The 14,986-nt window shown below is 43.3% G+C and overlaps 1 protein-coding gene across 1 annotated transcript in view; it reads left to right on the forward strand.

Annotated features, from left to right (window-relative positions):
* Nucleotides 1-14,986, forward strand: part of LOC126474543 (triokinase/FMN cyclase-like) — a 176,942-nt gene that overhangs the window by 58,787 nt on the left and 103,169 nt on the right. Inside the window, exon 2 of the mRNA XM_050102016.1 lies at nt 12,294-12,434. Coding sequence (XP_049957973.1) covers nt 12,294-12,434 — 141 coding nt within the window. The remainder of the gene's footprint in view (nt 1-12,293; nt 12,435-14,986) is intronic.

Genomic DNA, 14,986 nt, shown 5'->3' on the forward strand with positions numbered 1-14,986 from the left:
CTTAATGGTTTCTGAAGTGTACAGCCTGTTAGGTTTTGTAAGTTAATCAGTTGTGCATCACGGTCAGATAATCCATTTACCACTGGCAAAGCATGTGTTTGTTCTCCATCCTCTTGCTGTACAAATACATTATCTATTAGAGTACTATTGTCCTGAGCTATACGTGTATGGAAATTGATCACTGATTCTATGTTATATGTTGTTAACAACACTTCTAGTTCACTTTTCCTATTAGAATTGTATAGAAAGCTAACATTGAAATCAACACAGATTAATAACTTCTTCTTTCTGTCTGAAAGACAGCATAATATAGAGTCAAACTTTTTTATGAATAGCTCCCAATCTCCTAGTGGAGACCTGTACACTGTTGCTAATATCAACGCAACATTATGTAGCTGAAGTTCACATGCACAAACCTCAAAGTGCTGATCAACACAAAATTTGCTTACTTCAACAGTTCGGTATTTATACCCTTGTTTTATGAAAATGGCAACTCCTCCTTTATCCATACCAGATCTACAAGTGTAAGATGCTAAATTATACCCATTTATACTGACATTTTCCATCCCCACAGTTACAGGGTGCTCAGACAAAGTATATCAATCTCATTCTTATTTTTGAGATTATCTAAACACATTATCAGCTCATCTACTTTATTTTTTATTCCCTTGATATTTTGGTGAAGTAAGTTGATACCACACTTAGCTTTATCCCTATTTGCTGTGCATGAAGTTTCTTTTCTTCTATTTTCCTTGGTTGTTGTCTGTCTGGAATTTGGCTTTAACCTAAAAAACCTGTCTGCCTGGTCCCAATAATCACAGGGATGACCCCTTGTGTGACTGTGGCCCCCCTTACAGTATCTGGTAATAGAGAAGCTAACTTACCTTTCCCCTTCCTATTACGGTGCAGGCCAGGTGTAGTGTAACCCCACCTACCAACAGCATCAACTGGAAGAACGCTCATGTGAGACTTTGCTGGTGTCTGGAGCATCCCGTTCAGCTCAGTGTTAACACGCCTTACAGCAGTGTTTACCCAAGGCTGATCATAGCGCTGAAAGACCTCCACAAGCCCCACATTCGTGTGCCCAGTTTCTGCTCCTATTTTATCCAGGTCACTCCTAATACTATATCTTGGATTCATAGCCAGGCTGTTTCCTGCTCCCCCAAACTATAATTACTTGATCTTCCTTCTGACCTTTTTGTCACCTGGCTAAGGCTAGCGCTTGGTTTCACAAAACTTGTGACGTGGTACTCTGTCCCTAATTTCTCCTGAAGCTGTTGGGCCACACCCCTCCCATGACTGCTACCTGTATACAGAATTTTTCTTTTCCTATTCTGGTTTGATCCCGACCTGTCTTTTTTCTTTAAGCTAGTATTCTGCTTCAACCTACATTCAGCTACATCTGAATGAGGCCCTTCCTCCACCACTTCACATAGCAAGCCAAACTGATTTGCTAACTGAATTTCAGAAGTTCTGTCAGTTGTTTCCCTTTTTCGCTCTTTGCTTGCTACCTTTTCCCAGCGCCCAGAGTCCTTTTCCTCCCTTAGTTTACATAATTCCAAATTCGCGATTTTTAATTCAGCCTTAAGGGCACAAGTCTTTGCCTCCGGTTCCGCGATTTTTCTGTCCTTTCTACATAACCTACACTGCCATGGAAGAGCCTCATTATCTACCCTCGTTTCCTCTCCGCTGCACTCGCCCCAGTGAAAGCACAACCTACAGTCTATACAGAACACCCCCTCTTTCAAATTTCTGCGGCAACTACCGCACTTGTCACACATGATTTGATAGTAAAATGTAACACAAAAGCAGAAAATAACTTCAACACAATCGTTTCGTAACCTGTACTAATATGTAACTAAACACTAATGCAAACAAATTTATAATCTTGCTTCAGAAACTTTTAATTAACCACACAAATTATGGATGAGAGACACGAATTAATTTAACTTTGAAGCGCTAAGTCTAGTCAAAAATAAATATCTACGCTCGTACGAAATTTACGCCTAAGTTCGTAAACAAACTCGCGACTGCCGGCCTTTATTAAATACGTCCTTTTCGATGTAATTACGTTTAGAAAAGCGAAACCTGTAATAGATAGATTAGATAAGAAGTAAATGCACTAGTCTAAAATGTAATATTAACTAAATTAGCTCTTATTTCAATATTAATCGCTTAACTTAGTGAGAGTTTCGTACATGCGCGTCCGCCTGGCTGCAGGGCTGCCAACCTTCCACCCAAATTTGATTCTGCTTCACATATTGAAATATTGTCGTCACAGAGATCGGCTTACGGTAAATAAACTTCATACGACATGGCTTGAAACCGAACAAAAGCAACCGATCATTGCAGCTGGTTGTAGAGATGAATCAATATAACAATTGGTTCAAATGGCTCTGAGCACTATGGGACTTAACATCTATGGTCATCAGTCCCCTAGAACTTAGAACTACTTAAACCTAACTAACCTAAGGACATCACACACATCCATGCCCTAGGCAGGATTCGAACCTGCGACCATAGCAGTCGCGCGGCTCCGGACTGAGCGCCTAGAACCGCTAGACCACCGAGGCCGGCAATATAACAATTAATGTTGTAACCTCCCCGCAAAAATATTGATAAATGAAAATAATGAAAATGGAGCCAAGTGTAAACTCCCCAGACAAAAATTAATGAATGATAATTGACCATAAACCCACACAACAATATTAATTAAATAATGAACCATGTACGAAATGTAACCTCCTAACAGAAATAATAATTTCTGGTAAATTTTATAAGGACAGCAGCGCTGACCTTCGGCCCTGTATTCTGAATAAAAAAGCAAAAATTCTTACCTCAATAAAACTGCGAATATATCTGCTCTTATGTAAAAATTTTTAGCACAGCTTCGTGCAATGCTGGCGTATATTTTTTTCTAATTCTTGGAAGGAATGATCATGCAGTGGAAATATTCTTTAAATTGAAATGAATGCTTTTCTTTAAAAAATTACTTTATATTATGAAAATTATTATTGGGGCATCTTTTTGGAACAAATTAAATTACAATTAACATACATTATTAAATATGCGCAAGGCTGCTTCTTTACCTTCTACAACAATACTCATCCTCCAGAGTCCTGACCAGAGTCGCGACCAGAGCACACAGCCGACGCATGCCGACTCCCGCAGACTGCTCCAGACTACTACCGACTCGCTACTACTGTCGACTCGCGCAGACTAGCGCAGACTCGCGACAAGCAACAACTAACAATAAACTACTCTCTGGTCAGAGATTCTGTCATGCTTCGCCCATCGCCGGCGAAGCATACGCCTTACAATGTGAAGGTATTTCATAGCGCAGTGGTGCAGATGGTCGTGGGTTGCGATCCTGTTCGATGGCAAAATCTTTATCAAAATGATTCTGTTTATTATTAGCTTCAATTAATTGGTTTCAACACAATTTTTTATTTTTAATCCTTTGTCGCCTCATTTTCAACTTTTAACGGCGTATTGACTTTTTTATTTTCTCTCTTTTCTACCTATCATTATATTTTCGTTTGGAATCTGCCTGTGTCGCCTGTAACCTGTAAATGAGTTCCACCCACGACAGCTTTGCTACAAAAGCGAGAAATTACGGCTCGCTTTTAGCGCTGAAACTGAATTTTTGTTGCCTCGAGTTTGATCGTACAGGTCAGATTTAATCGCCGAGGGCAAAGCGAGCGTGATTAATGGTTGTGCCGCAGGTTACTGACAGCCGTTTTCTCGGTTACATTGAACACCATGAGGTTGTGGTCAGGTTAGAACGCGAGAGTAGATTCAGGATTACAAAACAAGTTGTCTGCCGTAATTCTGTCATTAGTCATTTAAAATCAGCTGCGGACAAAGCATCTCGAGTTCCCGCCGTATCTCATGGCAGCAGTTACCAACATCACTCCGTGTTACATGAATAGCATTTCAACATTTGCGAAGTGATCCGCTGTGTTTGCGTATCGCCTCTAACCGTGCTAGCCGATGTCGCAACACAGCAGCGCCAAATGACACACGTTAACATCGGGTAGTTTTAAGCGCACTAAAGTTTCTCTGTATGTTCAGTACCACATCAACGACAATGTTGGGTCCAGTAATATTTTGCTGCCTCCAGACAGCATGGCGGTGGATCAGAGCGCGACACTTTTCTCCTCGTTCTTCTTAGATAGGCTTGTATCCACCTCCCTTACCTCGTCCTTTTTTGGCTCAAGCGATCGTAGAGCCCTTAGGCTTTGTCGTCGTTTCCTGATGTCGTTTACAGGACTTAGTCGTCGCAACTGCTGCTGTTGGCTATAGTCACGCCTTGGATTTTTTGAGACTGCATCAGCTAGAAGTAACGGGAACTACCACTACGAACGCTGCTGTTTCCTACGTGACCAGACTGATGTCATTTACAATAATGGCTGGCTCCACACTCGGTCTTGTCAAGAATACCTTCCTTAATGTACGAGTATACAGAATGTCGCAGAGCTTAACGGCTGAAATTATAGAGACGGTGGAGGATCCCAAACCAAGAATATTCGGATAAAAAGAACCTAAACTAATGTTTCCTGTGAGACACCTGTTTTTAAAACTGTTTTATAACAAACAGTTTCCTTCCTTATTGCAATTCGTGATACTGCCATTAAACGTAATACATAATCGTATATCCACTGTGGAGTTTACCAACATTTAAGTTAATTGCTGGTATAAAAGAAGGGGCAATGTTTCTGTACTCGAAATTGGAGACATGCGTTTACGTAACTCGAAAAACCGAACGAATGATTCACAACAAACATCATCCTAATTAAAAGAGATTTTTCGCTGTAGATAGTACGAGGGACTGAGTCGTTCAAACCACCGACAGGTGACCAAAGTTCTTGACAAACAGTTGTTAGGCACGAGTTTGTTTGCGTGGCTATCCACCGCAGCAAGCACAGAAATATTTGTTTTGTAAATAAAAATGTCTTCTCTTGCCCCACTGCATTTTATTCTCTCTTGTCTAGAAAGTAAGATCCGATTGGCTATGAAATGGAAACCACAGTGAAAACCAGAAACGTTTTATTTGCAACAGTTAGGTACAGCTTCCACCTACTTCTCTACATAGTCGCTGCTCCAACTTCGAGTTTTGTCGTAGTGTTGTATGAATTTTTCAATATCCTCGTCATAGAAAGCAGCCGCCTTTGCTTTCGGCCAGTTATCTGCACTGGTCTGCAGCTCGTTGTCTGTGGAAAAATTTTGTTTTCATAGCCAGCGGCTCTTGTGAGCAGAGATGAGACTCAGGACTGTGTAGTGGGTGATCAAACACTTCTCATCGGAAACGCTGCAGGAGCGTCTTCATTGCCCCTGCAATGTGCTGCCGAGAATTGGCATGAAGAAGGAACTGCTCGACCGTTGTGTTATGTGGGCTGCATGACACAGGCGAAATCTCTGACGAGGCCCTCGTACTTGGTGAGAGACGCTATTCCCTACGCATCTTTACGTGCTCACTGTTCACTCAAAACTGAAAAGAGCAACGCGACACGATCGATTGGCGTACTAGAGACACTGTCCAACACATCAGTGCAAAACTTTACCGGATTTTCCCAGTGGTTTCTATTTCGCGACCGATAGAAACTTACTTTCTGGACAACCCCGGTATAATGATATAGGTACGATACACCTTTGTTTTAATATGTATTATTCGTAGATTACAAAACAGTTCACTTCTCGCTTTTTATGTAAATAAGTGATTACTTACAGTTCTTACCGTTCTTAGTTGGTATCTGTGTTTCCCCATTCTGTTCACCTGCTAGAGGTCGCACTACCGCTCTATTTACGAAAATAGGTACGTTTTTAGGTTTCGAACATTTTTCTTCGCACTTTTAATTTTGTTTGCCCTTGTTCTTGTAATGCACTATCAGCATTCTGTCACTAATGTAGACATTTGATAGAAAACTGTGACTTCAAGACGTTAACAAACCAAACAGGATGAGGCACACATTGAACTCAAAGTACTTACGACTTGAAATTACAGTTTTCGATCAAATGTCAATATTAGTGACAGAATACTGATAGTGTATTACAACAACTAGGGCAAAAAAAGAGAAGTGGTAAGATAAATATTCGATACTTTAGAAAATGCCTATTTTCGTAAATAGAGCGGTAGTGCGACTCCCAGCAGGTGAAGAAATGAGGGGAAACACGGATGCCAACTAAGAACGGGAAAAACTGTGAATAATCACTTATTTACACAAAAAGCGAGAAGTGAACTATTTTACAATCTACGAACAATACATATCGAAACAAAAGTGTATCATGACTGTATCATTAAAGAGCCCACTGATGACGCCTTAAAATGAATAACGGCGAAACGCGTCTGGGAGAATAAAATACAGTGCAGCCAGAGAAGGCATTTTTAATTAAAAACAATAAGCAATTTTGGCAAATTGTTTGAACTTCAGCGATTTTTACTTTATTTAAGACTAAAAAATAACAGTCTAAAACAGTCGTTTGCACGGCACAATATGACGAGAGGGTGTTGGATTGTTGGGAGAAATTTAGAGATAAGAGCCTGTCATCAAGCCTGCGAACTCTAAAGTTTGAGGAGTACAGTATGATGAGAACTGATGGATCAGAAATTACATATCTGTGTGCAAGCAATGGTGCCAAATGATTCTGAATCCATGCGCCAGTTCTGGTCGGTCCATTACGTTGCAGTGAATGCAGTGAGACGAGCGGTCTTTGAGCACTTGCTATGGGTTTTAGTTGCTGTTGTAAGGATTAGCTTTTTTATTTCAGTAAGAAGCTAAATCTTTATTCCCAGAATGAATTTTCACACTGCGTGGGCGGGGCGCTGGTTTGAAACTTCGCGTCAGATTAAAAGTGTGAGCCGGAGCGAGACCTCGTGAAATTTGGAATGTAGGGGACGCCCTGGCTGTGAGGGTGGATCGTGAGTCGTCCTTGGGTAGCTCAGCTGGTAAAGTGCTTGCCTGTGAAAGGCAAAGGTCACCGGTTCGAGTCCCGGTACGGCACACAGTTTAAACTCCAGGAAGTTTCCAATCAGCGCACACTCCGCTGCATAGAAAAAATTCATTCTGCAAACATCCCCCAAGCTGTGGATAACCATTTCTCCGCAATATCCTGTCATCCAGAAATGCTAGTTGTCCAAGGCAAGGAGCATGTCGTGCCGCAAGTTTTACATTTGACATCAGATATGCAAGACTCATTGTATCTCTGAGAATTAGCGGCTCAATGTTACTCCAAAGGTAGATTACTCTGGTATCTTAAAAGTAAGCACTTATGCAAAGCCCATCGTTTAACATTATTAATATGAATATAAATGCCACCTTTATCATTTGATGATCTGTAATTACAACCTCATGTTATCATCACTTTTTTTAAACTGACGCATTGTAAATTGGAAGCATGCGTCCTTTGTTAGTGCTTCTATTGTAATTCATTACCCCACGATCGCTTGGGTATGCAAATAACTTTCACATTGCCAGTTTCGACAAATAGTTGCTGTCTTAAGATGTACTCATTCCACTGAAAAGCTGCGTGCAGTATATAAACAAATATAGTTATGCACTTTGAACATCATGAAGTTTAACGTATTTCAATGAACGTACATCATAATGTCACCCGATAAAAAAGACTCCTTTAGCAAATATTCGCAATAAAATGATACCCTTAATGTGTGAGAGGACGGAAGCATTTTAATTACCACTGACACTGAGTTTAAAAAAAATACAGTTTCAACAAGCCAACAATGCTGGGTTTATACTGAAAATTAAGACTCTGAAAAAGAAAAAAAATCAGATCTCTTTAAGAAACCCCATTGATTACCTACAAAAATAGCCATAAAACATACCTCTAATACGCATCAAACTGAAGAAACAGAAAAATCCTCCAAAATCACTTATTAAACCTTGACGCCATGTATGACTCTTTGTTGTGAATAAAACGTGACATTTAACGGATTTAGTTTGTTATTTTCAAGGCTTCTATTACTTATGATGATTTGCATATTATAACTTAAACAAAATCTGCTTGGAAAGCTATATTTCTGCGTTGTTTGGGTAACACGTAACCCAGGAGAGGTGAATGTAAGAAACCATCAGATCGGGATGCAGGTATACTACACCCACTTCTGCTTTTGCTCAGTGTAGGGACGGTCCCTTTGTGAAGCTCGGTAAGGACCATACGAAAAGGTGGCAGAGGAAGATTTGGGAACTCTTTGTCGGCAATGTTCTTTAAGGGTTCGCATCCTTTATGACTGCGAAACAGTGGTGAAATCGACACCGTGCCAACGGAAAAAATGGTTCAAATGGCTCTGAGCACTATGGGACTTAAATTCTCAGGTCAACAGTCCCCTAGAACTTAGAACTACTTAAACCTAATTAACCTAAGGACAACACACACATCCATGCCCGAGGCAGGATTCGAACCTGCGACCGTAGCGGTTGCGCGGTTCCAGACTGCAGCGCCTAGAATCGCTTGGCCACTCCGGCCGGCGTGCCAAGGGAACGGTACCAGTATCATTTACCGTGAATAGCCTGATAAGCAAACAAACGCAGGTTATGAAGTGTTTGCTAAAGTTCACCGTGTTTCACATTCCATTCGTCAATGAAAAATTTTGTATTAATAACACCACAATAATATTTGGAAACGTGTGAGGATTCTGTAATGAATGAATAGCCTATGTCCCGGATTCCAGAAGGGGTAAATGTCCCCTCTTTTACGCCTCTCCAGCTCCCTTCTGGAAATACTGGGTGATTATAATTAAAGTGCAGCTACTCACGGAAGTCCAGTGTTGGGTTTAATTATCATGTGGTAGCGAAACTTGGTAGATATTCTAGTGTATTAATGTGGAACCGATTTACGCTGAAAACAAACTAGTTCCAATTGTGGCCACCATGTGAAATTTGGCACTGTACACTGTTTGTATGATCGCATGACACCCACACTGTCATTTGAGAAGCCATAATGTGAGTCAACAGCGTGGCAATCAAGAAGAGAGACCTTGTGCTGTTAGTGAAACTGTTTTATGTGAATTATAGCAATTACAGAGCTGCTTTGAGAGAGTATCGCCGACTGAAAGGTCTGAGGAGAGGCTCAATGTTATTAACTGGTTTTAAGAAGGTAATAATAAAATTGTAAAACATGAGTGAGCTTGGCGTGGCACCTGGAAGAGGAAGGCGTCCTATCCCTGTGGAAGTTGTTGAAGATTCTGCTGTTGCTGTAACTGACCATACAGTATGTGCCCAGGTAGTGCTAGTGCCCGCACAGTGCCACGAGATTTGTCCGTCCCATGGTTCAAAAAATGGCTCTGAGCACTATGGGACTCAACATCTTAGGTCATAAGTCCCCTAGAACTTAGAACTACTTAAACCTAACTAACCTAAGGACATCACACACACCCATGCCCGAGGCAGGATTCGAACCTGCGACCGTAGCAGTCCCGCGGTTCCGGACTGCAGCGCCAGAACCACTAGACCACCGCGGCCGGCCGTCCCATGGTCAACAGTACGGAACGTATTCGGTCTGTTCTACACTGGTGCCCGTACAAGATCCAGATGGTGCAGCAACTGAAATATGATCCACAGCAACGTTCTGAATTTGCTCTTCGGTTCCTGGCACTGATCGAAGTTGATGACATTTGGCGAGGCAATATTCTACAGAGTGACAAAGCATATTTTACGCTACAGTGTGCAGTGACTACACGGAACTTCCGAATTGGGGGTACTGTAAAACTACGTACACATGAAGAGTCATTGCACTCGCTGTTTGAGACTGTGTGGCGTGTATTCACAAGCACAAACTTCCACAAACGTATCTCCAGAGGTTTTCCAGATGCATGGCCTGTAAGATCACTTAATCTGAATTCACGTGACTTCTGGCTCTGGGGCCATATAAAAGAAGTCGTTTACCAGGGACATGTTCGGTCTCCTTTGATCTGAAGGCCATTATTCAGGAACACGTTGCTCAGATTTCACCGTAACTAATGAAAGCAAGTGTTGATCACAGCGTTTTATGGATTCAGCGTCTCGTCGACGTCTCCAGTGCTCATACTGAACAAACTGTGCAAGAGGCAGTTAATAATAGAATCAATATTATGTCTTTCTCATTTGTTTGACCTTGGTTGCCCACGTCCCGTTCCTAACCCCTTACAAGTGGAAATAGTTCTAAACAGGGTGGAGAACAACTGTGTCACAAAATTTTAACCCTGGATAGCTGATGCCAGTAGGAACCAAAGTACTGTTATTGTGTAGGTCGACAACACACAGTTTTTAAACTACGGAAACTTGGCGTCACGCACTTCGATTGGCCGTGGGATTGCCTTGTTGCCGGATGCTCTGGACAACGCATGACCGCTATTGCTTTGTCTGCCGGAGATTGCGGTGTATCCAAGGTGGCCGGCACGCTCGGTGGTAGGCGCCAGCCTTCCACTCTTGGGGCCCGGGGGGCGAATCCGCCGGGGTCCCGACACATCAATTGTAGTTTCATAATAAGACGTATCGGGAACAAACCCGACAACAGCTATTAGTTCGCGTACAGAAAGCCTTTTACAAATTATGTCGACCATGAAAAGGACCTTTTTTGTAGCTAGGACATTGTTTACTTAAACCAGGTGCTCGAACTGGCGACCCGCATAAGCTTGGCAACGTCTAACATTGTTTTGCCGAACTCTTTCAAAGATTCCTGGGATTGCCCTGATGTGGTTGGCGGCATGTTGAATGCGATCGATTAATTCCTCTTCGTTTCTAGGTTGTTCGCGTCCGCGTGGGTGATCTAGAACCTTGAATAATTCCCACAGGAAAAAGTCCAGTAACGTGAAGTCTGGTGATCATGGAGGCCATATCCAACGAGCACCTCAGCCAATTACCCGGCAGTCGAAGAATTCATTTAAATATCCGCCCACAGCACGACTGTTACATGTGGCGCCCCATCATGCTGCAACCACATGCATAGCTGTATGTCCAGGGGAACATCTTCCAGCAGGCCGTTTAGAGTTTCTTGCAACAAGTGAAGGTAATTTGCCCCAATAGGTCGAAGAGGTAGACGGACCGGTCCAATGAGATGGTCACCCACAATGCCTGCCCATATGTTGAGCGAAAATCATTCTCCATGGACGTACGTGACGTGAAGATTTCCCCTTGCCCAGAAATGAACGTTTAGAGTGTTGTAAAGGCTATCCCGAGGGAAGGTGCAGTCATTGGTAAACAATACAATGACGGGGAAGTCGGGATCTCGTGCTACACGTCGCAGAAACGACCGACAAATCGCTGTGTTCATATTCCGCTACAGGATTTAGGTCTTGGACAGGGTGGAAAAGTAAATGGATGCTGGCTGTCATCTCTCAAAACCTCCCAGACTAGCCGATGAATGACACCCATGTCGTGTCCAATCGATAGAGTACTTGTTGTAGGTGCTTCCTCGAAGTGCTCGAGAACAGTCTTTTAAAATGCAGCATCCCGCCGTGCTCGAGATCTTCCAGCATCACCATGATATCCCGCTAACGACCCTATTTCACCAAGTCGTCAGTGAATTGCTGTAAACGTTTGCGGGTGTGAATGGCGTATTGCTGGGTACCATTCCTCATACAACCGTCGAACTTCACGCACATTACCGTCGGTTAGTCCATAAACAATAACGAAATCTCGTTGTTCTTCAAGCGAATACTGTGCCGCCGCGCTTACTGTATAACTAAACCACAGGTGACGTGTGTGTGCTCCGGAGCGAAACTTACGTGTGACTGCCTCTGATGTGAGGTGGAGACAAACAGCAAGACCTATTCGACAAGTGTGCGTTTCATGTTGGGGAAGCAACGGGGCGAGGGACGTTTGTATGTGTGAAGTGGCAACCATAGCGCTGCCCGTCAACCGACGAACGGCAGCATGGCAATCCGACGGCCAATCGGAGCGCGTGGCGCCAAGTTTCTGTAGTTTAAAAGTGGTGCTTTGTCGACCTACACAACATTAGTGATTTTGGTTCCTACTGGCATCAGCTATCCAGGATTAAAATTTCGTGACACAATTATTCTCCACCCCGTATATCTTTCTTGCATACACAGCGCCAGATTTCCACCTGGTGGCCAAAACTGAAACTGACTCATTTCCAGTATAAATCAGTTGTGCATTAACACATTAGAATATCTACCAAGTTTCGCTCCCATACGATTATACAGCCACGCTGGATCTCTGTGAATAGCTGCGCTTTAATTATAATCACCCGGTATACACTTGGTGCTATAACAGTCTCAAATTTTCAACGAATACTGGCTGTGGAATATGTTATGCTAAAATCTGTGAACTTTCGGGCAGGTCTTCGACGAAGATGGAGGACCGGTGACTGTTTGTGAGACTAAATGGTTGGAAGCCTTGGAATTTGGTACAGACGCAATGTTCCGCATTTGTATGTCAACGGTGGGAGACGGCACCTTCCTGGACCCCCTGTCGGCGGCGGTAGTGGAGTGGCGGCAGCAGCTGGTGGCGTCCCACGGCGCCACGCCGGACTGGGTGGACCGGCTGGCCTCAGTGGTGGCGGCCGCAGAGCGGTCGGCGGCGGCCACGGCGGACCAGAGGACCGACACCGGCACGGCCGTCGTGCCCGACCCCGGCGCGCACGCCGTCGCCCTCTGGCTCAGAGCCTGCTTCGAAGTCGGGCGGATGCTCTTCTGAGGCGTCTGTCTTCTGTTGTGAATAAACCAATAAAGTGTCACTTAAATTTATCCATCCCGTATGGACTGTTTTCTACCACTTCAGTTGCAGTTTTCTAATAAAGTCGGCAAGGGACACCAAATCGACTTACATGAAGAATTATAAAACATCATTCATGGTACAGTACAAGGTAACAGGTTGTATTGGTTCAAATGGCTCTGAGCACTATGGGACTTAACTGCTGAGGTAATCAGTCCCCTAGAACTTAGAACCACTTAAACCTAACTAACCTAAGGACAACACACACATCCATGCCCGAGGCAGGAATCGAACCTGTGACCGCAGCGGTCGCGCGACTCCCGACTGTAGCGCCTAGAACCGCTCGGCCACTTCGGCCGGCCAGGTTGTATTGTATTGTATGTGAACCGGGGGCCTAGAAAAGACGGAGAGGCTCCGTCCCCGCCGCAGCCGCAGTGGTCCACAACCCCACGACGACTACCGCAGTCCACTTCACCCCTCCACCGCCCCACACCGAACCACTCTTTAAGGGTTATTGTGCGGTTCGGCCCCCGGTGGATCCCCCTCCCCCCCACCCCCCGCCCAGGTGGGAACGTCTGACACCAGACGAGTGTAACCCCTATGTTTGCGTGGTAGAGTAATGGTGGTGTACGCTTACGTGGAGAACTTGTTTGCGCAGCAATCGCCGACGTAGTGTAGCTGTGGCGGAATAAGGGGGAACCAGCCCAAATTCACCGAGGCAGATAGAAAACCACCTAGAAACCATCCACAGACTGGCCGGCTCACCGGACCTCGACACAAGTCCGCCGGACGGATTCGTGCCGTGGACCAGGCGTTCCTTCCCAGTCCGGAAAGCCGTGCATTAGACCGCTCGGCCAACCGGGCGGGTTGGTAAAAGGTTACTAAATTATAAGCTAGAGAGTAACACTATTAAGTTCTTTAAAAATATCTCCAATGTTAAATGCATATGTTATTGAAAAAATATGTTTAACGAAGAATTGTCTTTACCGAGTAGTCATATTATGTAATATATACCGTGACATACATACATCGGTACAGGATATAAGTGCATATATTTTTGTATGTGGTACACATATAACTGTGATGTTTTTTTTTCTGCGTGAAACAGTCATCCCAAAACACGCCAAAAACCTTACAACCGAATGTTTTCTGCATAGTCGCAACTGCACCGCTAAGTGGACTACGCCTGTCACTGTAGACCAACTATTTTGCGTCCATGTGTATACACTTCAACACCTGACCTGCTGCCCAAGGAAAATAAGCATTAATGGCTTTCTCTTGCCACATATGCTTGGACAGTACTTCAAACACGGCAGGTCCGTGTTCAGTAAGACTGTAGTGTAAAATGTCCTGGTAACTCCATAAAATATTGCCTGGCCACATGTCATCAGCTTCAGTCTGTGTCCGAAACCGAACAGCAAATTCAGAGCATTGCTGCGCATCATGACGTTTCAGTTGCTGCACCAACCAAAAAACATGTACTGGCTACAATTATTAGTCTGCAAATGATGTAAATACTAATGTATTGCTCTGTTAGAAAAGATTCGACTTCATGTATATTACTATCTTCTTCCCCTGATTTCAAAAGGTTAAGCCTTGTCTCTACAGCCACAGCTTTCTCTCTTCAGCAGACTTGTTCACCACCACATATGAAAAACAACCCATCTCACTAATCTTATTTTTTAAACAGTATGTTCTCGATCGTCACCTCGTTTACTACCCTACGATCTTACCTTCGAAAATGTGTGATTAAATGTCCAACAAGTTTTGTTTTGCTTTGGTCTATAGCTTTCAGTAGTTCTTCCTCTCCCTATTTCCTGTAGAACCATCTCACTCGTTTTTCTGTTAGTCCAGCTAGTTCTTGCAATTATCCTTAGCAATTGAAATAAGTTTATCTTAACAGTAAAGGGTCTTCAGAATTATGTAAACATCTGAATGTGAAGGTGTTACGCTGTGGTGTGTTTCTTATTGAGCTCTGTATGTCAGACATCAAAATTTCCAACAAAAATGTAATAAATACATTAACGAAACGATCTAAACATGCAAATCACTTATTACACAATCTAAAATAAATTTATCTTACTGTACAGGATTGTATTTCGATAGATAACCTCACTGGCACACACAGCAAATACACATAATCATACTTCAACTGTAATGCACCTGACTATGACAGCATGCTACCGAAATCCGTCGGGCTAATATTATAAGGGGCGATAAAAAAAGTTTCCGTTTGAGGTCATTGCTGCAACGTAACTGCAACCCAGTGCATCTCCAATCGGTATATAAGCCCCGTCATATAGGTAAGGCATAGTGTA

The sequence above is a fragment of the Schistocerca serialis genome, chromosome 4 (genome assembly GCF_023864345.2).
Source record: "Schistocerca serialis cubense isolate TAMUIC-IGC-003099 chromosome 4, iqSchSeri2.2, whole genome shotgun sequence".
NCBI lineage: Eukaryota > Metazoa > Arthropoda > Insecta > Orthoptera > Acrididae > Schistocerca > Schistocerca serialis.